Source organism: Macaca fascicularis, chromosome 20 (genome assembly GCF_037993035.2).
Source record: "Macaca fascicularis isolate 582-1 chromosome 20, T2T-MFA8v1.1".
Taxonomy (NCBI): Eukaryota; Metazoa; Chordata; class Mammalia; order Primates; family Cercopithecidae; genus Macaca; species Macaca fascicularis.
Genome location: NC_088394.1, coordinates 77,184,400 through 77,208,628, shown reverse-complemented (window position 1 = coordinate 77,208,628; position 24,229 = coordinate 77,184,400). Strand labels below are relative to the sequence as shown.

The 24,229-nt window shown below is 44.2% G+C and overlaps 1 protein-coding gene and 1 long non-coding RNA gene across 3 annotated transcripts in view; one reads left to right on the top strand and one right to left on the bottom strand.

The window, feature by feature from the left end:
• The window catches only part of GAN (gigaxonin), a 64,551-nt gene extending 55,726 nt beyond the window's left edge, over positions 1 to 8,825 (bottom strand). For both annotated transcript variants that reach the window (XM_005592632.5, XM_074027661.1), the window contains exon 1: positions 8,508 to 8,825. In XM_005592632.5, coding sequence (XP_005592689.3) covers positions 8,508 to 8,674 — 167 coding nt within the window. In that variant the 5' untranslated portion in view covers positions 8,675 to 8,825. The remainder of the gene's footprint in view (positions 1 to 8,507) is intronic.
• Positions 8,826 to 8,963: 138 nt separating this feature from the next.
• LOC141409302 (uncharacterized) overlaps positions 8,964 to 24,229 on the top strand; it is a 64,915-nt gene continuing 49,649 nt past the window's right edge. Inside the window, exon 1 of the long non-coding RNA XR_012429175.1 lies at positions 8,964 to 9,006. This is a non-coding gene — a long non-coding RNA (uncharacterized lncRNA). The remainder of the gene's footprint in view (positions 9,007 to 24,229) is intronic.

Genomic DNA, 24,229 nt, shown 5'->3' with positions numbered 1-24,229 from the left:
CCACAGCATATGGGTTAAGGCACTGATGACATTTCTTAAGGATGTCCCAAGACCTGTGATGACGGTGAATATTTTCATAACCCCTTTTCTAATCACTATGAAAGAAGCCTGTAAATAAAGGAAATGGTAACTTATTTTGCTCACGCCCCCCACTCAGCGGGTGATAAAAATGAGATGTCCATTCCTTTCCTACCAACACCTGGGGTTACAATTTTTAGGCGGGAAATAAAGTTGATAGCTTTGGTAGCACAAGACAGTAGCTGTTAAGGAGCCCAAGCAGAAGAACAAACCAACCCACCAAAAATCCCGAGAGAAGTCTCTCATCTGTTATAGTAAGTGTCAAATCCCTGTACCAACTTTCATGTAAGGAAGAGAAGCTAGAAGTTGTGGGAAACTATTCCCTTGACTAACCAAATGGAAGACTATATAATTAGCCAATGGGTCCTGCTGGCTTCCAGCTCCATCACTGAAGTAGACTAGGCGCTGTGGCATGGAGAGGAGAATGGCAAACACGAATATCAGGGGCCCTTCTAAAGATTTTCATCGTCCTTCAAAATCCCACTGTCCTTAAACTTCTGGCTTCACTTCTAGCGAATGTTCTCTGTGGGTTAGAAGACTCATATCAAACTCACAGCCTAAATGTGAGGTTTCAGTATGAAGTGTCTTACAATTCAGGGACTGATCAATATAAACAATTTAAGTAACAAAAGTGCAAATATTTTGAGCTCAGTAATTAAACAATTTAATATTATTCAGAGGCGTATGCAGTTGTTACTGATGAATGCTAATATGACCATAAAACTACGTTTCAAAATATATCTACTCATATTAATATGTTACCATAAAAATCACAAGCATCAAATGGTCTTTAAAATTGTTCTTAAAAACAGAAACACTTTGTAGTTGAGAGAACCACAAAATATCTACGAGCAAAAATATACATTTAAGTTTCTATAAAAACTCAACTTCAAAAAAACCCCAAAGATATTTAATTTGTCTATATTCCATTATTCAACAGTCACCTTTTAAAAACTAGTCCTCCCATCTTCCATTTATGATATGCATTGGCATATCTAGGGCTTTACTGGCAGAAAGCCCTCTAGGCTTTACTCTACTGAAATGGAGGGCAGTGGCCTTGCCAGTTGGTTGCCATCATCTTGCTGGTACCTACCCGCTGCTGAGATGTCTTACCTCCTGTGTATGTGGTGAACACTGGAGATAACTAACAAAACATTTCGCCAATATCTTATTTTCCCTAAGTATCCCATTTTTCTAATTTATTTGAACAGAGGAAAAGTCCAAATCCCTTCACTATAATAGCAAATGGCAAAGCACTACGTATTTCTATTTCGCAGTATTTCTGTAACAATTTTATGAGAAATTAGGGCATTCACCATTTATTCCCAGAGAGAAATGGATGCAGCAAACATCTGACCATCATTCTATGGCTAAGTCACTCTTTGGCCCTAAGTACTTAGGAAGATGATTTAACTCTGCTTTTCCGAGCACCAGGATCAGGAACTCTGGCAGAGTGTCCAGGCATCTAGATGCACATAGAATCTTTATGCTCCACAGAGCCAGAGCTGCCACCTTTACCTGAGCCTTTGATTTTCTTCCTTCTTTGGATTCATTGTGGCTTAGGAGGCAGAGAACCCACGGGAAGCACTCAAATGCAAGGTGGCAACCATAGTCTGCCACTTGTCACACCCCACACCCCCGCATCTCCACCCTTAATCCAGAATTCAAACTCACAAATCATTCATTTATATTACAGCTTTAGTACACAAAATGATAGTCTTGTATCTTTCAGAAGGATGATGCAACCCTGTGAAGAACTTACTGCATGGCACTCATAGGCCAAAGGAACCCTTATTTGTCCTAATTATGTTTTCTTTACAAATTATAAATAGATTTTAAGTCCCACTTTGATATCATAAGAACTCGTTAACACTTTAAACAATGGATAAGGCGGTTTTATAAACTGGATGCTTAGTCTATATCATCCAAATATAAATCCTAAGGAACCAGAATTTCTTTTTTTTTTTTGAGACGGAGTCTCGCTCTGCCACCCAGGCTGGAGTGCAGTGGCCGGATCTCAGCTCACTGCAAGCTCCGCCTCCCGGGTTCACGCCATTCTCCTGCCTCAGCCTCCCCAGTAGCTGGGACTACAGGCGCCCGTCACCTTGCCCGGCTAGTTTTTTGTATTTTTTAGTAGAGACGGGGTTTCACCGTGTCAGCCAGGATGGTCTCGATCTCCTGACCTCGTGATCCGCCCGCCTCGCCTCCCAAAGTGCTGGGATTACAGGCTTGAGCCACCGCGCCCGGCCAGGAACCAGAATTTCTATGTGGAAGAGCATTTTACTTCAATCCTAAATTATATAACAAAAACTAATTTAAGAACATTGAAGGAGACGTCACAGGAGAAAATGCAAACTATAATAAGAGGCAGAAGTAAAAACAGTATAGGTAAACGAGTGAGGACTTACCCACTAGAGAAATTAACCAGAGCTAGGTTTTACTTCTATTACATTACTATTACTCACAGTAACAATCCTCGGGAAAGTTCTATGATAAATCTGAACACCCCACACTTCCCTTTATGCTAGAGTATTAGTCTAACAAGAATTTTATTGATTTGTTTCATCATTTGAAACCTTCCAAAAACCTCCCAGAATTAGAACATCTACTACTACCAATAGTGACAACCACTGTGTTATATAAAATAAACAAACATCTTTAAACTGACATGAGTAATCTGTGTTAAACTGAAATTTACAAGTGCTCAGTTTCCTTAGAAGCCTGGATAAAATATGTCTTTGATCTTCTGAAACTGAACATAGTTATTATCACTTTTGAAAAACTCAGTAAGAATAGGGTTTAATCAAACAAGGTTGTGATTACAAAAAAGAAAAAAGGAAAAAAAGAAAAGGAAAATCATTGAGAACCATTTAACTATCAAGACCTTCTGGACAAATTTCATCTTCTGAGTAGTTGTTAGGAATGCCTTATAATAAGTAGATAAAAACGAAGTCTAGATCCCTTAAAAGAGACTCAGGCCCAGCTTATTTTCCATCACCATAAGAGTACAAGAAATAGGTAATGTCAATTTGATTTTAAGAGGGCTCAGGATTTGAAAAGAGACTCAGAAATTGGAGCTTCTAACCCCTGAGCACTAAGAAACTTCACAGGCTACAACCACTATTCAAGATCCTTATGACAATCATTCGAGAGCTGCTATGGAAGACTATCAACTCGAAGCACAAGCGGAGAAAAGATTATGAAAATATTGTAAAGTAAGCAAAACATTATTAACTGAGCATTACTGCGAAATCACTTTGCTTCACAGCCAGACTTTCATTACCAGGGAACACTTAGTAGATGCTGCTGCCTCGGTAGTGTATTTTCAGCATTAACAGGGAAGCAAAGAATCTAAAAAGAGGCTGTGCAGTTATTCATATAAATTAATCAAGAAAAGTAAACTGGGAATGAAAAGCAGCCTCTGCACACACCACATAGTACTCATGGACTTTAGTGCCCATGTGACATTAAACTACAGTGTATGTTTCAGATATTCAAAATAATAATAATAATAATGTCCATGTTACTATGAAACTTGGACCTCCTACAGAGATCATATTGGTTTCCTTAAGTAGTTTCATCAGCATCATCTATGAGTCAAACTTCATATTTAAATGGCAAAACAGGCTCATCAATAATTAAGCCTTGGAACATACCCAGATTAACAGCATAAAACAAATGCTTGTTGCGATACAACTCTACAGGCCTGGATTTATACAACGGAATACCCAATAAAGTTCTATATGACAGGGGAAGAGAAATGCTTTAACATTAACATAAAACAAAACTTTAAATGATACAATAAAGCTATAAAAACAGAAACAGGTCCTCCTCCTCACAACACATACACGAGAGGCAAAACAAAAATAGCACAGAGCTACATAACTTAGACTTAAAGGGGATTTGCTGTCCATGTAGCCCAACCACCTCAATTGACAGATAAGGAAGCTAGAGCCCAGAAAATTTGCTCACGATGACCTAGGCTGGATTTGAGGCCCAACGTCTCACTCTATCCTCACTAGACCTCAAAAAATAAGAGGGGGAAAAAAAGCCATTTACATTCTTAGCTGACTCATCATAGGATCTAAAAATCTTAGGAATCTTTTTTTCTTTTTCTCTCCAGGACTGAAAGCTAAACAAACTTTTGTTGCAATAGGTTTCAAGAAAACCCTAAATTTTACAAGTGACCACAGGACTGGGAACCTGTACAGAGCCACCACAATGTCATAGCAGTTCACTTTCAAATCCTTTTCACACACATTACTCCCCAAGAACCACAGCTCTGGAGAGAAATGGGTCTGAACTTTGCATCAGATCAATGGGACTGTGCCAGAATCGGAAGAGCCTCAGACATGAAGCAGAGCAAACTGTAATACTCAAAAGAAAAATAAATTTCCTGCAAGCGCCAGGGAGCTTTCCCCGGAAGGTCTCAGAGTTGCTGAGAAAGGAAAGACTCTGTGGGTGCTTATGACTACGAATTCAGTTTTGCCATTCTTATAAAGGTTGTTAGCTACTTTTTTTTTTTTTTAACCTAAGAGACAGGGTCTCACTCTGTCGCCCAGACACGCTGCAGTGCAGTGGCAGTCATAACTCACTGCATTCTGGAACTCCTGGGGTCAAGGGATCCTCCTGCCTTAGCCTCCCAAAGTGCTGTAATTACAGCCATGAGCCACTGTGCCCAGCCTGTCAACTACTTTTGGTTTAGTTTCCCCAACAAAACAAAGAGAAAATCTCACCCAGGAACCAAAAGGAGGAAAAGCTTTGGGAAAGGAGCATGCTGGGAAAGGGGCATGCATGCCATTTACTGAGCTGAGGGACCCCAGGAGGTCCTGCCTCCTTCCTGGAGCAGCTGCACCCTAGGGCTGCATGACACATGCTCTCTACATAACCTGGGAATGCCAGTCCTCTGTGAGCTGATCATGACGGTGTGCTGCCAAAGTTGAGTTTTCTGGCTTTTTCCTTTTATATTTAAAATCTTTCTAATATGGTATGATTGTTGAGGGAGTCAGCAGGAAAAACAAAAGCTAGATCAAAGATAAAGTAGAGTAAAAGATTAAACCAGTAAGTCAAAAGACTTTTCCATATTAAGTAGATAGTATGCCAAACAAAGTTACTTTAATTCCCAGTGTGACAGAGTTGGACTGGCTCCCTTCGTTGGGCACATAGTAAGCAACACATAATACTGCTCCTATTTTTTTATGTATATGATTTATTACTGTACACACTGGGTCTATGTTGCCCAGGCTAGTCTGGAACTCCTGGCCTCAAATGATCCTCCCACCTCCACCTCTCATAATGCTAGGATTACAGGTGTGAGCTACCATGCCAGGTCATAACATTGCTTCTAAACCATAGAATCACACCAGCACTTATGTCAGTTACCAACACTAGGCCAAACACAGACATTAAACAAAATCAGAATTTCATAAAACTTCAGAGATCACCGAACTTTTGAACATCCAATTCACAGATTAATGACATCACAGATCTAAATGCTTAAGTTTCAAAAGGGAAAGATAAGAAACATCAAGTTCTAGAATACATATATACATTTTGTTTCAATATAATTCTCTAAAGGGCTATTCAAACAAAACAAATACATTATAAAAGCCTAATATTACTGGTATTAAAATTACCAGTAAAAATAAAAAATTAACAAATTTATTTCTAGTCAGTAATACAGATTCATCAAATTACTTTGAAACAGCTTTGAAATTGATAATTTTTTCAAAATCTCAAGACATTCTATCACTTCAAAAGCCAAATAAACTTTAAGCAATTAATCTGTCACTGATGAAACACGTATTGACTGATTCATGTTTACCTACAAAATGTAAAAAAAAAATCTGCCTTGCCTTTAAAGATGGTTGAAAATGGAAACCAAAATGAGACAGTATATAAAAGTGCTTGATAAGCATTTTAATTATAAGATACTGTAAGCCAGCTAACAGAGTTTACACAGAGAGAACAGTGAAATACAAGTGATGCTCTAACTTGGTAGGGTAAGAGTAGTTAGAAGGCTAGGTGCAATTAATTCGGAGTCTAATCCTAGTTCAACCATTAAGTACTAATAACCTCATAACACAAGTCACTAAAGTCCACTGAGCCCCTATTTTCTTATTTAGAAAGTGAAAGAACTGGACTAGAGATACTTCCTAATTCAATGGGTACTACCTTTGAAAACCTGGGAACAGACCTATGATGTGTCAAAACACTATTACATATTTCTTCACAGGTGGGTCAGTGATTAAATGAGAAGACTCATTTTTATCCCTCACTCATCAGATTAGTGAGCTGAAGCCTTGTCATCTACCAGCAACTCACAGCTAACATGAGTAAAAGCTGGAAGCACAAAGCTGGTCTTCAAACTCTGAACCCAGTGCGTTTCTCAATTAGGTATAACTCAGTGTCTATCTACTATGAAAATGTAATGGAGTCAATTTGCTAATGTCCGAATTTGCTGTGGTAGAAAGAAAGGCAGTCATTCATTCAATACATTAACTGATAGGCACTGTTCTTTCTGGGTGCAAAGAGTAAAGCAGTGGATAAAAGAAAACACCGCCGGGTGCCATGGCTCACGCCTGTAATCCCAGCACTTTGGAAGGCCGAGGAGGGCAGATCACGAGGTCAGGAGTTCGAGACCAGACTGGCCAACATGGTAAAACCCCGTCTCTACTAAAAATACAAAAATTATCCGGGCGTGGTAGTGGGTGTTTATAATCCCAGCTACTTGGGAGGCTGAGGCAGGAGAATCGCTTGAAACTGGAAGGCGGAGGTTGCAGTGAGCCGAGATCACACCACTGCACTCCAGCCTGGGCGAAAGAATGAAACGCCGTTTCAAAAAAAACAAAACACCACGACCTCATAGAGCTCACACTGTGGTTGGGAAAGACCATCAACGTAAATGTGTAAAATACGGGGTACATCATAGTGGTAAGTGCTACGGAGAAAAATGAACAAGGATAGCAAGCAAGGACAAGGCGATTTGCAATGTACTTCTTTTAAGCCAAACGGATGCCATTTAAAGAACTGTAACAATAACGCATCTAAAGTAGTTTTCTTCAGCATTTTCCCAAACAGGGAAGATGGTCTGCTGATTCCAATTTGAGATTGGTTGCTCAAACCTCTGAACTGCCAGCTAGAAGCTGTCTGTCACATTAGCAATCCCAATTCTGTACTAACGATGATACCTCGGCCCCCACTCCCGCCCCCCCACCACTCCACACCCCTCACCGCCAAAGAGCGCAAATGGATTTATAAAACAAATCCAGGAGAAACCAGAAGTTACAAGAGCGCTTGAACTGCTTCTAAGTTAGCACAAATGTCTCCCCAGTTCAAAGGTTAAAGTGCAGCGTTTGCGGTGGTTTTGCTGGGACAAAGCGCTAAGAATACACATCATTTTGCTTTTTCTGACCTGTCAATTGTAGTGATATTCTCTACCATTAGCCTATATTTAACCAGCTTACTGGGCAGTTTCTCCAGTTTTTAGCATTCCCCCCTTCCCTTTTATTAAAACAGCAACCTAGTTTGCAAGAAGGTTGCTAAAAGAAAAGATAGCCTTCTGCAAGATCTGATATACTTGTATAAGCACTGTCTTATCAACCTTTTAATTAACCTGGTTAGTTGAATTGGCAAATCAGGTTAAGTTTTGCTTTACTAAAGTATTAAAATGCCCTTAGTCGCAAGGCTCTCACGGTCCTCGGGTTGTAACAGCATCCTGAGAATTCGCCACAGTTTACTTCAACGTGTAACTCTTCTTTTAAACAGTTACCAGAAAGGAGCGGAAAAGACACGTTTGGCAAGGAGAAGAATTTCGCCCGGGGGATCTGACTACCAACCCAAGGAGAACTTCGAGAGGGTTTTCTCTGCCAGCACCCCGCGAGGCGCTGTCGGTCCGGCCTCCCAGCGGGCAGGGCGCTCCCGGCCGGGTTGGCGGCGCCGGCCCAGCCCCCGAGCGTGAATTCGGAGGCGACCGGCCGGCGAACTTCAGCTGGGACCGCGGGCCCGGCCAGGGCGAGGGGGCGACTCTTCCCCAGGGCGGCCTCGCCCAGCCCGCAGGTGCGGGTCCCGGCCGGCCCAGGACGGGATCTGGGGGCTTCCGGGTCTCCGAGGCCGGGCGCCCGCTGGCGCATTGGGAACCGGGAGGGACAGGGCGGGGGATCGCGGCCTGGGTCCGGGGACAACTCTGAGGGGCGCGGGGGTCCCATGGGGAGCGCGGGCCCGGAAGGCACAGAGGCCGCCCGGGGGACGCGGTCAGCGGGGCCGGGTTCCGGCGCGTGCCGGGAGGGAAGCCACGCCAACGGTGACGCGGGGACCCCTGCGCCGGGGACAGGAGACAGGGTCTGGGGGCCACGCCCGGCCCGGCCGCCCCGCCTCCGGCTCCGGGCAGCAACGCCGCACCCGCCCGCCCGCCGCGGCCCCCTCCCCACCTGATATAGGGACTGGCCGCCGCCAGGATGTTCTTCTGCACCGGGATCTCCTCCCCGTCGAGGACCAGGTGCGCGTCGCAGAAGCGGGACTCCTCACGGAAAGAGCTGAGCGCTCGCAGCAGACGCGCGGCGTGCTGAGGGTCAGACACGGCACTGCCCTCAGCCATCGCGGCGCCCGCTCCTCTGCCAGCGGGTCCGGCTCCCGACACCGCCCGGCCGGACCACTCGAGCCGCCGAGTCCCGCGCGCGCGCCCGCCCGGCCCGGCTCTCCGCGCTCTGAACAGAAGCTGGAGCCCCCGGAACGCGCCTGTGCCATCCGCGGCGCGCTGGGCCGGCGCCTTTAAGAAGCCGCGTCATGAAGTCATTTCTCCGCGACGCCCCCGCACCGTCGCTCCCCGCCCTCTCTCCCCTGCCGCTGGAGGCAGCCAATCAGAAGCCTCCTTCATCCGCCCGCGTGACCAGCTCCGCCTGGGTGCTGCGGAAGGTGTAGAGGGATGAGGTAGGTCCCTGCGGCGGTGGAGGGATGTGCGGGCGGGCTAGGATTCTGTGGTTGAGCCTGCGGCCTCTGGGGCCGCGAGTTTGAATCCTGGTTGCAGCTCTTCCACTTACTAGCTGTGTGGCCATGGATAAGGTGCCCATCCTCAGTTTCTCCGTCTGCAAAATGAAAACGACTTTTTAGTGGTGTTGTGGACCCATGAGATGACGCATGGAAGCAAGGGCGCAGTCGCTGTAGCTTGCTTTATTTATGAGAGAAAAGGAGCTGCCCAGGTGAGAGCACAAAGACCCGAGAAAACAGACCCAGAAAAGATGGTTTTGGTTGCGGGCTAGGAAGGAGACGTGGCAGATGAAGCTGGAGAAGTCCGAAGGAGTCCTTAAGTTTTTGTAGGGCCTTCTTGGTGTGGGAAGGAGGTTCGTTTCTGCAGGGGTGAAGAACCATGCAAGGGTATTTAGCAGAGGGTTTTGTGCAGATCACTCAGCTCCTGCGTGGAGAATAAGGCGGGGATGAATGTGCTAAAGGCGATCGATGTTTAGGTATTGCAGGACTTAAGAGAAGGGAATGGGCACCTGGATGAAAGGGTGATGGGAGGTGGACAATGGTGGATTGTTTTAAAAGAAATTATGAGGGAGAGGGAGTCAGGGATAAATATTCTGGTTGAGTAACTGCATGCATGTTTGTACCTTTCAGGGAGAGCTAGGAAATGCTGAAGGGGTGGGCAGTAGAGAAGCAGATGTTTAGATTGAGACAGGCTCCCAACCCAGTGAAGATCAAAGCTGTGACAGGCCACGCCCCACAGTATCTGAAGTTTCCCTGGAGGCTGCTCAGGGCACATGGGAGTGTGGAATGTAGCTACCATTTTGTGCAAACGTTAGGTACTCCATAAGCCTCTAAAAAATTAGCAATTTTATGAGGACCTCGGACCAGAAGAATGTGGCCAGCATTCCAGTCAAGACAGGATAGGATTTTCACTGAAGCAGCCCAGTCTTTTCCTTCAACCAACTGAGAGGCTCCAATAAAGTCTTGGGTATTTACCCAGACCAGCCAAGGCTTTGGAGTCACTGGCAGGAATCTGGGTATCTAACTGTTTTCAGAGCAGAAGAATAGGTGGGAATGGAACAGCTGTGGAAGACACATGCATTTCCACTTCCTTCTGTAAATGCAGCTCAGTATTCCTGGATGCAATGATGTCTAGGATTTGCTTCAAAACACAACAAAGGGATGGGGAAGCAGATGGGAGTGTAGATGAGTCAAAAGTGGCCACAAGTTACTAATTGTTAAAGCCACGTAATGGGGATGTGGAGATTCGTCATACTGTCTCTATATTTTTGTGGATGTTTAATGGGGATGTGGAGATTCATTGTACTGTTTCTATATTTTTGTGGATGTTGAAAAATATTTTCTTTTTCTTTTTTTTTTTTTGAGATGGAGTCTCGCTCTATTGCCCAGGCTGGAGTGCAGTGGCACAATCTCTGTTCACTGCAACCTCCGCCTCCCGGGTTCAAGTGATTCTCCTGCCTCAGCCTCCCAAGTAGCTGGGACTACAGGCGTGTGCCACCATGCCTGACTAATTTTTGTATTTTCAGTAGAGATGGGCTTTTACCATGTTGGCCAGGCTGGTCTTGAACTCCTGAGCTTGTGATCTGCTTGCCTCGGTCTCGGCCTCCCAAAGTGCCGGAATTACAGGTGTGAGCCACGACACCCGGCCAAAAAATATATTTAAAAAGGTAAGAAACACACAAGACAAGCAGCTCGGACTTATCTTCTCCATGATACCTGCCCAGGAATGTCAGCTGCCCTGGGAGTCCTGCAATACCTCCCAGGGCAGCTGACATTCCTTTCTCCAAGCAGTTGCTGTATTTTGAACATTGCTCCAGCAAGAAACTTATTGTAATGGGTTTATTTATCCATGTCACCTGCTATATTATGTTTATCGTGGCTCAGCATGATTTCCAGGTGCCAAGCACAGTACTTGGTGTGTAACAGTGCTAACTCAATGTTGGATGGATGGAGGGATTAAAAAAAAAAGAAAAACACCTAAATACCAGACACTTAATAAATGTTTCTTGGGAGGCCAAGGTGGGCAGATCACAAGGTCAGAAGTTCAAGACCAGCCTGGCCAACACAGAAAAACCTCATCTCTCCTAAAAATACAAAATTAGCCAGGCGTGGTGGCGGGCACCTGTAATCCCAGCTGCTCAGGAGGCTGGGGCAGGAGAATCGCTTAAGCCTGGGAGGCAGAGGTTGCAGTGAGCTGATACCGCGACATTCCACTCCAGCCTGGGAGACAGAGCAAGACTCTGTCTCAAAAAAATAAAAAATAAAATAAATAAATGTTTTCTGAACTGTATTCTCTGTTGCTTCATAGTTAATTTGTGTTTGCCATTTTTAAGATAAAAAACCAAGGAGAGTTCTCTACACAATGTAGATATTTGATAAGTACTTATTAATTGCTTGGTGTGCTAGTCTATTCTTTAAATAACAGAGGTTCCAAAACAAAGAGCTTCAGTAATAGGATCACAGTCAGGTAACCAATTATCCGAGTAGGAAGGTTGCCTTAGTTGAAGTAACTGGAGGTGAATGGGGATTTGTCAGGCAGGCTCTTCCAGGTAGAGGTGAACCTCCCCTGTTGTTTTGACAGAAGGAGGAAATGGAATGACCATCAAGAGAAAGGTAGTTGCTGGCTTGAAAGGATCATCTGTGCAACAGGCAGCTAATCAGAAGAAGGCCTTATAAATACTTTTGATACCACCCACACTGTTCCTATTATTCCCCGCCACTCCATCGGCCTAGTGAACTCTTCCTCATCCTTCAAAACCCAGCTTAAACATGACCTTCAGGAAATCTTCAGCTGGCTTCCCAGGACAGAGTGGGTCTGTCCTCTGCATGCTCCTGCTGCTGTGCTGTACTCACCACACTCTACTGTAATTTACTGGTTTATAAGTCAGTTCCGCTGCTGGGTTGTGAGCTCCTCCAAGGCAGGAGCTTTGCCATATCTACCTATGCTCCCAGGACTTACACAGTGCCTGATGTGTAGGAGGTACCCCCTGAATGTTTAATATAATTAGAAGGAGCATATCAGGTAAATTAGCAAAGCAACCTATGGGATGCAGGATGTCAGACAATAGGGGTAGGTGGGCTTATGGGAGCTGAAGAGCACATGCGCCTCACCTCTAGTTGATTGCTCTGTGCGATAGGGGCCCAGTGGTGGTGGATCTAACAACTTTTTAAGAGATTCTGAAAATTCAGACTGACTTGAATATTCCAGATTTTCAACATTAGCAACTAATTCCATTTGGGGGAAAAAATGTAGCATGGGTCTGCAGATAAGATCTGGCTATAATTCATGTTCAGAGGTAATCAGGAAACGATTAGTTGAATGAAAATGTAGTTGACAATCAGATGGATGCTAGGTTGCCAATAAAACGTGTTGAGTGGAATTCACATGCCCCAGAAAGCTCGTCCTGGTGCTGTGGGCCAGGAAAAGGGCCCAAGTGTGGGAAGAAGGATTCAGGAGGCAGAGCCTACTCTCTCAGTGCTGCCGGAGCCACTCTTGCTTGAGCTGAAGTACTGTGGACTCTTTTGCAGCCTTTCCTGGTATTGCTCAAACTGAGCCACCCTTGATATTGTGCCTCTCAGAATGATGGATTAAATGTTATTGTTTCCTTGCATTCCATAGGCATCAGATATCAACTGTCATTGTGAAACATATTACAATGTAAGAGATTTGATATTGTCCTAACAGTGTTAGTCTCTGGTGGCTATACTGAGCTCTTCTGGTTTAGAGGTGAAACAACCCAGAGAAAGGATTTATTTATGTATTTGTTTTTGGTCTGAAGACCAAAAAGGATGTTTACAAGATATTAACAGTAATAATTCATTCAGCAGCTGTTTTTAAAGCACCTGCTATATGATAACTGCTACAGATACAGTGATGGTGAAAGCACAGTTAGCTCAGTGTTATTTTAGAAGCTTTTACTTTGTGCTTCCTCGATTTATATTTTCTGTACTGATCGTGCATAATTTTTTACAATCATTAAAAAAACAAGAAAGCAATTTCTTTTTGCAAAAAAAGGAAAAAAAGAGCTTTCTTTTGCTTTGAAAAATGAGCCCTCAAGAGAGGAATCCACTTGGGGATTTGGGCTTTTATTTTCTAAAAACTACCTAAAGAGTCCAGTAAGAGAAATAATGCAAAGAAAATATTAACACTGAAAATTCTTTAGCAAATATCAAGTCCAACTGATTCATCTTATTGAAGAGAAAACCAAAGTACAGATGAGCAAATGACTCAGTCTAGGTCATAGGTGTGACCCAGTCAGGACAGAACAGACTGAGGTCTAGATCTTCTGCTTTCCAGCCCTGTAAGCTTTTCCATTACACCAAGTCGACTTGTCATAAACATTCATTTGTTTGAGACAGTCTCTTCTGATTCATTTGAAGGTAGTCTTCAGACATTTTATTGGGTAAATCTTTCATTTGTCCAAATCTATATATAGCTCTTTTCTTTCCAAAAAAAGTCTAGGCTCTTCCAAATTGCTGAGTCAGAGAACATCTCAGTATTTATAATGCTTGAGAGTTGGTTCTATATATTTACACAGTACTCAGAGATGTGTCTCAGAAACCAGTGAACTAATTAAATTGTAATGAAACTCCATGAAGGTAGTAACTGTTCCTATCCAAATTCATCGTGTACCCTACCCCAGCACCCAGTGCAGTGCCTGACACACAGTAGGTGCCCAATAAATATTTGCTGAAGGAATGAATTCTAATAGAATTGAGATTTTTCTGTGTACAAGGGATTATTTCACATGTTGTTTTTCATATTTCCCCAATGAACTCGAAATATTCACCAGCCTGCTTGACATTGCCATTTGAATAATAGAAACCTAGAATTTAACACCTCAGAAAGTAAGCTTCTACTTAAAAAAAATTAGCTGGGTGTGGTGACATCCACCTATAGTCCCAGCAGGATCGGTTGAGCCCAAGAGGTCGAGGCTGCAGTGAGCCATGATCATGCCACCGCACTGCAGCCTGGGAGACAAAGTGAGGCCCTGTTTCAAAAAACAAACAAAACCAAAAGCTCCTGATTTTACCCCTAAACCTAATCATTTTCCAAGTAAATGGCAGCACCATTCATTTACCTAGGGGCAGAAACTTCGGGTCATTCTTGACCTCTGTCTCTCATACTCTTCATCCACTTCTCCAGTGAATCCTGCAGCTCTTCCTGCAGACTACATTTTTTTCTTTTTCTTTTATTTATTTATTTATTTTTTGAGATGGAGTCTTGCTCTGTCGCCCAGACTGGAGTGTAGTGGCTTACTGCAACCTCCAACTCTGAGGTTCAAGTGATTCTCCTTCCTCAGGCTCCTGAGTAGCTGAGATTACAGGCGCCCACCACCACACCTGGCTAATTTTTGTATTTTTAGTAGAGATGGCATTTCACTATGTTGGTCAGGCTGGTCTCGAACTCCTGACCTCAGGTGATCCGCCCACCTCGGCCTCCCAAAGTGGTGGGATTACAGGTGTGAGCCACCATGCCCGGCCCTGCAGACTAACTTCTGAATCCAGCCAGTTCTCCCCACCTCCTCCAAGACCACGCTGATCCAGGTACCATTCAGCTCTCCCGCAACAGCCTCCTAACTGCTCCCCTTGCTTTTTCTCTTGCCCCCTTATGAACTGTTTTCTCCTCCTAAGGTAATCAGATCAAGTCACTTCCCGGTTCAAAGCTCTCCCATGGCTTTCCTTCAAACTTAGGAAAAAAACCCAAAGCCCTTACGGTGGTCTAAAAAGCCCTGCGTGATCTGGCTCCCTCCATGGCCTCCTTTCCTGCCATTCCCCCCTCAGTGTGCACCAACCAAAATGGCCTTCTTTGCTCTTTCTTGAACAAGCCAAGTATATTCCCACCTCAGGGCTTTTGCACCGGCTAACTGCTCAGCCTGGAACTCTCTTTCCTCGGATTCTCATAGCTTGCTCTTTCATTCTTCTTACATCAGAGCTGCCATGTCAGCTCCTCATAAAGGCTTTGGCTCACACTCCTGTATAAATGCCTCCCCTTGGCCGGGCGCGGTGGCTCAAGCCTGTAATCCCAGCACTTTGGGAGGCCGAGACGGGCGGATCACGAGGTCAGGAGATCGAGACCATCCTGGCTAACACCGTGAAACCCCGTCTCTACTAAAAATACAAAAAACTAGCCGGGCGAGGTGGCGGGCGCCTGTAGTCCCAGCTACTCGGGAGGCTGAGGCAGGAGAATGGCGTAAACCCGGGAGGCGGAGCTTGCAGTGAGCTGAGATCCGGCCACTGCACTCCAGCCCGGGCTACAGAGCCAGACTCCGTCTCAAAAAAAAAAAAAAAAAAAAAAAAAAAAGCCTCCCCTTAACCGGCTTCATCTTTCTTCACTGCGTGTAATCACTACCTAAAATTATATATGTTTATTAGTGTATTATGTATCTCCTCTGATTATAAGGTTTCATGAGGCCTGGCAAGGATTCTTATTTTATATATCAATGTATTCTTAACCTCTAAAGCAATGCCTGGCATATAGTATGTGCTCGATAAATATTTACTTATTGAATGAATGAATGAATGAATATTTTCCTGGACCTTTTCATCTCTTGCTGCCTAACCTGACATTGCCAACTTGGAGGAAGATGAATTATCAAGAGTGATTCAAAGGACCTGAAATAAAACTTGAAAAGCTTAGAAGTTCACAATATAGCAGCTCTGGGCATAGGTTGCCCCAATAACTTCTTTCAAGCTAGGTCCCATGCAAGAACCTTTATTCTCCCCTGTCAAGGTACACCACTTTGCACTTTTCACCCTTTAAATTTAGTTGTGTATTGTATGTAGTTTATACACCTGAAAGCATATAAGAGGTGCTGGTCTTCTCCCTAGAATTCTAGCCAGGGTACTGCTGGGTGTACGATGAGCTGGATTATTCTGCAGAATTTACATCGCATAAGTAATTTGCCTGTGCCTTAGATTTGTTTAAATATCTGTGAAGTCATTTAAATTCATTTAACTCAAGGGATTTCCTAACAACCTCCCTCTTGGTCTGTTCTCCCTGACTTAGAAGTTGCTTCTTCAATTTCTCCCTCTGTAAAATTGGGGTAATCGTAGCAGTCCTCACAGAGCGGTTATGAGGCTTAAATGAGACGTCAGTGATGAAGTGCTGACAAGAAGATCCGGCCTGTAGCAGGTGTTCAGTGAATGCTAAGAGCTGTTACATGTGTCATTACTGTCACCACCATCATGCCTGACGCCTAGCTCAAAAATGATTAGCTTCTAGTTGACTTTCAAGTCGAAATCTAGTCTCTTCACCTCCCAGTCAGGGCCCACCAGCGATACCGCCTCAAGTTCTGGTCGACAGTCTCACTGCTTGTTTTTCCCTAACATTAATGCTGGGTTTTTGGTGAATTTCATCTATTTTCTAACTCCACCTGATATCTTCATTTTCTACTCCAGGGCTTTAAACATCCCAGTCTACTGCTTTTATTGAAGTTCCTTGCCTTTAATTTATTTTTTTAATGTTTAAATCCATCCTTATGTTTTCTGAAATATGTCAGACCTCTTCTTTAACCAGTAAGTTTTGAAACTAATTAATACTTTAATACATTTAGCTTTTTAAAATGTCTTTATTGAGGTATAACACACAGTAAAGTGCACTAATCTTAAGCGTATGGCTGAATGAATGTTTCCGTGTGAAGTGGAAACATTTCACACATGTGAAATCCCCAGCCACGTCAAAATATAGAACATTTCCAGCAACCCAGAGGCTCCCTCAGGCCCGTTTCCAGTCAGTACTATCCAAAAGAAACTGGCCAGGCGTGGTGGCTCACTTCTGTAATCCCAGCACTTTGGGAGGCCGAGGCGGGCGGATCACAAGGTCAGGAGTTCGAGGCCAGCCTGGCCAACATAGTGAAACCCCATCTCTACTAAAATACAAAAAAAATTAGCCAGGCGGGGTGGAGGGTTCCTGTAATCCCAGCTACTTGGGAGGCTGAAGCAGAAGAATCACTTGAAACCAGAAGCCGGAAGGCAGAGGTTTCAGTGAGCCTAGATCGCACCACTGCACTCCAGCCTGGGCAACAAGAGTGAAACTCCATCTCAAAAGAAAAAAAAAAAAAAAGAAAACGCTGTTACGGTTTCTATCACTATTGATTTGTTTTTCCTGTTCTTGAACTTTTGCATTTGGTTTCTTTCACTCAAATATGATGTCTTCAAAATTCTTTCGTTTTGTTGCTTGTAGCATAATAGTTGGTTCTTTATTGCTGTGAGTATATCATTGTGTGACTACTCCACAATATACTTATCCATTTTCCTATTGATGGATAGATAATTATTTCCACTTCAGGGCTATTGTAATAAAGCTGTTATGAACATTAAAAAATATATGGTTGGCACTTTCGGAGGCTGAGGTGGGCAGATCACTTGAGGCCAGGAGTTCGAGACCAGGCTAGCCAACATGGCGTCTCTCCTAAAAATACAAAAATTAGCCATGTGTGGTGGTGGGCATCTGTAATCCCAACTGCTTGGAAGGCTGAGGCAGGAAAAATCCCTTGAACCCGGAAGACAGAGGTTGCAATGAGCCGAGATTGCACCACTGCACTCCAGCCTGGGCAACAGAGCGAGGCTCAATCTCAAATAAATAAATAAATAAATAAATCTCAAATAAATAAATAAAATAAAGCTATATGGTTGAATAGATGCACTTTTTTCCTCAGGCGGATATGGTGAAGAGTTCAGCTGCTGGGCTGTAGGGTAGGCACATATGTTCAGCTTGAGTAGATGCTGCCAAACAGTTTTCCAGAGTGGTTGTACCAAATTATACTCCCACAGTAATGTCTGAGAGTTCCAGTAGCTTCACATGCTCCAGTAATTGGTGGTCTTTTAATTATGCCTGTCCTGGTGGGAATATAGGTGGCCTGGTGGGCGTCTTATTTTAATTTGTATTTCTCTAATGAATAATGATGTTGAGCACCTTTCTATATGCACTTTGACCACTTGGTGACTTTTTGGGGTTAGGTGATTACTGAAGTTTTATCTCATTTTTAATAGTTGGTTTTTTTTTTTTTTTTTGAGATGGAGTTTCACTCTTGTTTACCAGGCTGGAGTGCAGTGGCGCAGTTTCAGCTCACCACAGCCTTGGCTCACTGCAACCTCCACCTCCTGGGTTCAAGCAATTCTCCTGCCTCAGCCTCCCGAATAACTGGGATTGCAGGGATGCACCACCACGCCCGGCTAATTTTGTATTTTTAGTAGAGACAGGGTTTCGCCATGTTGGTCAGGCTGGTCTTGAACTCCCAACCTCAAGTGATCTGCCCGCCTCAGCCTCCTAAAGTGCTGGGATTACAGGCATGAGCCACTGCACCCGGCCAATAGTTGGATTTTTAAGTTAATATTTAGGTGTTCTTTATTATGTATATATAATTATATATAAATAAAGACAGATTTCTTCTCCCAGTCTGTGGCTTGCCTTTCTACCCTGTAAATGGTACCTTTGATGAAGAGATGGTCTTAGTTTTCATGAAGTTCAGTGTATCAATATTTTCTTTTATGGCTGGTGCTTTTCATAATCTGTTTAAGAAATCTTGGCAATCATGAGATTCTCCTTTGCTTTATTCTAGAAGCTTTTTTTGTTTTCCTTTTCACAATTAGGTCTATGCTCCACCTCAAATACATGCATTTTCTTGAATCCAGCTCAGAATTTATCTCTTTTCAGAGGCTCATAGGCCTAAATGTAAATTCACTCTTGCTTTTAATCACTCATTCATTTAAAAAAAAAAAAATTAAGCACCTACCTTACGCCAGGCACTTAGGGGAAACCAAAGGCAATTAGAATCAACATTTGATTTAAGAAACATATTGGCTAGCAGGGGAGGGAGTGAGATTTGCACATGAACAATAACTGAAAAGTAGTCCTTTAGTTGGAAAATCTGATGTGCCCTGATCATTCAAATATGCTGCGTGGAGTCACCTCCTTTATTAACATAGGCAGGTGGAATCCATTCCCTAAATGCCAGTGATCGTGTCTTCAACACCCTTTACTGGTACCCTTTACTCAGGTAAAAGTGCAGGTCTTTGTGCCTGGTGCTTGAGGTGTCCACCATCTGGCCCCTCTCTCCTTCCTCAACCTCATTTTCTGAATGTTCATTATCCTTCATCCAAACCCTCCACACGGACCCACCAATTCCTGAACAGAATCAGCTGATTCATCCTGCCAGCTCTTTGTCTCTGCTTTTCACTCCTGCCTGAACTTCTCTGCTAAGACTTTGATGCCTGAAAAACCTCTTGCCGCTCCTGCATTACCTCTGTGAAGCCTCTTCCGGCTTGCTTGCGCGTTGAAATCTACCTCAGGAGGCAGATTGCAAGATGCAAATCCAGCTTCTATCACTTTCCAGCTCTGCAACACTGGGCATGTTACTTAAGCTGCCCAAGCCTCAGGTTCCTCACTGGGAATAATTGTAATTCCTGCTCTATATGGTTTTGCACAGAATGGACAAGTGTGGCTGGGTGTGGTGGCTCACACCTGTAGTCCCTGCACTTTGGGAGGCCGAGGCAGGCACATCACCTGAGGTCAGGAGTTTGAGACCAGCCTGGCCAATGTGGTGAAACCCCATCTCTACTAAAAATACACAAATTAGCTGGGCATGGTGGCAGGTGCCTATAATCCCATCTACTTGGGAGGCTGAGGCAGGAGAATCATTTGAACCCAGGAGGCAGAGGTTGCAGTGAGCCAAGATTGCACCACTGCACTCCAGCCTGTGACAACAGAGTGAGACGCTGTCAAAAAAAAAAAAAAAAGCGAACAAGTTTATCCAGATACAACTGGGTAGCACAGTGTCTGGCACGCAGTAAATTCTCAGTGTGTGTTAGTCTAAAAAAATGTCACACCCATCACACTAATGACATTTGTTAACATTTTGGTCCTTACACCAGACTGGGAGTTTCTTGTTTTTAACATTTAGTTATTATTTGTTTTTTAAATTCAAAATAGGATCTCACCATTTTGCCCAGGCTGGACTCCTGGGCTCAAACAATCCTCCCACCTCAGCCTGGGAGTTTCTTGAAATCAGAGCTCTTTTTCTTAATTCTTCTAGGATGTCACTTCCCCTAGTACCCTTTGGGAAGTTCTTATTCAGTGCAATTTCCTGTGCAGGGAGCTTTATGTTTATTACCCTCAATCCTTGCAACCACCTACAAGATAAGAATTAGGGTCTCCATGTTATGGTTTAAAAGATGGAGGCTTGCTGGGTATGGTGGTTCATACCTGTAATCCCAGCACACTGGGAAGCCAAGGTGGGCAGATCACCAGAGGTTAGGAGTTTGAGACGAGCCTGGCTAACATGGTGAAAACCCATCTCTACTAAAATACAAAAATTAGCTAGGTGTGGTGGTGCACGCCTATAATCCCAGCTACTTGGGAGGCTGAGGCAGAAATGCTTGAACCCAGGAGGCAGAGGTTGTAGTGAGCCGAGATTGCACCACTGGACTGCAGCCTGAGTGACAGTGAGATTCTGTCTCAAAAACAAAAAGATGGAGGCTCAGAGACATGAACCCCTGTCCTGTGCTAACGTCCTCAACTAATTCATGGTATAGCCAGGGTTTTGAATCTTTGCTTCATTGCAAAGTATATGAGCCATTCATCATATATCGTTGTCCCTCTGTGCGTCCCCAGTGCCTACACAATGAACTCGGGAAATATTTGATGAATGGAATTCCATTTGATAAGCCCAGAGCCTACCCAGTGTTTCAAAATGTATCATGGGTTCAATGTGACCCTCCAAGCCTAATCAATCCAAGACTGAGAATCTCTGGCAAAGCAGATAGCATCTAGTGCAGCTGACTGTATTTTCAACTTTTCCCTCTTGGGAAACAATGGTTTCAACATCGTTAATTTGTACTTTGCGACTTCAAGGTGTGCTCTTTAATTGACACAATGCTGCATTTCCAGAGGAACAGGTTGTCACTTTTCACAAAATTTGTCCTATTTAATGGAACTTTGTCTGGTGTCTAATTACCTATCATTTCTTCTCTTGCTTTATGACAGTTCTATGCTTTTTTTTTTTTTTTTGGACACAGAGCCTCGCTCGTTGCCCAGGCTGGAGTGCAGGCCATTCTCCTGCCTCAGCCTCTTGAGTAGCTGGGACTACAGGTGCCCGCCACCATGCCTGGCTAATTTTTTGTATTTTTAGTAGAGACGAGGTGAAAAGCTAGGATGGTCTCGATCTCCTGACCCTGTGATCTGCCTGCCTCGGCCTCCCAAAGTGCTGGGATTACAGGCATGAGCCACCGCGCCGGGCCGACAGTTCTAAGCTTTTTTTTTTTTGGAGACAGAGTCTCACTCTGTCGCCCAGGCTGGAGTGCAGTGGCCGGATCTCAGCTCACTGCAAGGTCCGCCTCCCGGATTCACGCCATTCTCCTGCCTCAGCCTCCCGAGTAGCTGGGACTACAGGCGCCCGCCACCACGCCCGGCTAGTTTTTTTGTATTTTTTTGGTAGAGACGGGGTTTCATCATGTTAGCCAGGATGGTCTCAATCTCCTGACCTCGTGATCCGCCCGTCTCGGCCTCCCAAAGTGCTGGGATTACAGGCTTGAGCCACCGCGCCCGGCCAGTTCTAAGCTTTTAAAATTGTGTACCAAGAGTCTTGGGAAGACCGTTTTCATTAATGGAAGCTTGGCCTCTCTAGCTCAATTGTAAATGTCTTGAGAGCAGGGACCACGTTGTAACCATCTGTATCTCTCATGACACCTGACTCAGGCAGTGATGCAATAAGTCTTTGCCACATTCGTTATCTGTGTACTTGTTTCATGCTGGACACTGGGCTAGGTCTTGGGAAGGAGAAAGGAGGAATCAGATTGAGATCTTGTCCTCTAGGAGCCTCCAATCCAACAGGACGTAAGACTGAAACACCAAAGTCTGACATGGAAAAATGGTGTGTGTGGTGGGGAGTGTGACAGAGAGCTATGCTAGGCTACACCCATTCTCAAAAGCATCATTTGTACTTAAAGATTGGTGGGAAATTCTTTGATGTGAAAACAAGCATGGGTCTAATATGGAGTACACTGCACCCCTGCATGCATTTTAAGGTAAAACACAGATTTGAAGATGCTATATTAAGACTTCTCCCTCCATTTCCCTCGTAGGTGACTTCCCTGTTCTCCACCATTAGGAGTATTTTGGTGGGTAATATTAACAGACATTGCCATTGGCATCAGATAGAATTAGATTTTCAGTTCAAGGTCTGCATAGTCACTTCCTGGCTGTTTTGTGTGACTGAACAAGTGGTCTGTGTTCTCTGAACCTCAGTCTAGTCATGATTTTTGTGAGAATAAGTGTTCTTTTTTAATTTTAATTTTAGAGATGGGGTCTCACTGTGTTGCCCAGACTGATCTTGAACTCCTGGCCTCAAGCAATTCTCCCACCTAAGCCTCCCAAAATGCTGGGATTACAGGGGCATGCCACTGTGCCCTGCCAGGATAAGTGTCGCATATAAAGCTTTGGTCACACACATCGTAGCTTTCATACTTACTGTGAGGAAATGAATGTTCACAGAGTGGATGGATGGACGGATGGAGTTGGGAACAAGACAGTCTGTTGCCACATAACAAAAAACGGCATATATTCCCTTTATGATTAATTATTTGCAATTCTTTAGTATTCTGTACCCTCAAAGTACTTTTTTTTTTTTTTTTTTTTTTTGAGACAGAGTCTCGCTTAGTCGCCCAGGCTGGAGTGCAATGGCGCGATCTCGGCTCACTGCAAGCTCCGCCTCCCGGGTTCACGCCATTCTCCTGCCTCAGCCTCCCGAGTAGCTGGGACTACAGGCGCCCGCCGCCTCGCCCGGCTAATTTTTTGCATTTTTAATAGAGACGGGGTTTCACCGTGTTAGCCAGGATGGTCTCGATCTCCTGACCTCGTGATCCGCCCGCCTCGGCCTCCCAAAGTGCTGGGATTACAGGCGTGAGCCACCACGCCCGGCCAGTACTTTTATATTTACACAAAAAATAAAGAAATTAGAAGTATCTGTATTTCACCTATGAGAAAAATAGAGGCCTCAAGAAATGCCCACCGTCTTTTAAAAATGACATTAGTCCACTTGAGATTTGAACCAGCACCTGGTTTGGCATCTTTAGCACAATTGGTTAGTCTGGGCGTAGGAACAAGGAGAAGGTACACACCTTTCACATGACTGACTTTCGTTTCTGAGCTGTGTGCGGCCTGTGAATTTCAGCTATAAATCCCCAGACACAGAACCACTGAATCCTCAGAGCTGGGGCAGTGCAGAAGTCCTTCACTTCCCTATTGAGAATCCGAGGCTAGCTGTGGATTCTACTCTCCTTGAGAACACGCATGCACACAGAAACTCACATGCAGTTTCAGGAAGCCAACGGGCACCCTGAAGCCCCTCCACCACACCTCTTCAGGTACTCATGACCCCTCTACAGTGAACAAACTGAGACTAACCAACCCCAGAAACCACAAACTCATTACCTGCAGGCACACTGGTGGAAACAGTAACACCCAACATCACAAATTCTGGCAACTTCAGCCAGGGACAACTCACTATCTCAACTCTGCAATCATTTTAATTCTAAAACATTTATCCTTCAAGAACTATTCAAAGCCAAACCATTCATTTCCCTCCCAGACTTTCGCAAGTCTTGGTGGAGATGAGAATTGAGGTTATCTGTGTTTTAGAGATCAAAATTGCCGGTGTGTTAATGGAATGGGGTGGAGCCCAGTAAACAGGATAATCCATAGGTTACTCAGCAATTGATTGGCTTCACAACAGGCCATGGCTTCATCGCCATGAAAGCCAAGATTGGCCACCGTAGATAAAGAACCAGATTTGCCGCTGAATGAGGCTTGGGGAGGCCATTCAGCTCACACGTTCATTCCACACACATGTACTGAGTACCTGCCATGTGCCAGACACTGTTCCAGATGCCTAGAATACATCTGAGACTAAAACATGGAAAACTCCTTGCCCCACGAAACATACATCCTAGTGAGAAAGGTGGACAAATACCAACAAACATCTTAAGTAAATTATACAATATATTAAATGACAAAAAGCTATGGGGAAGAAGAAAACTTAAGTAGGATAAGGGGATTGGGAGTGTGTGTGATGGAGGGGCAAGCTGTGATGTTAAATTATGGTCAGGAAATCCTCACTGAAGAGATTCGAACAAACTTGATGGAAGGGAGAACACACATTCCTGAAAG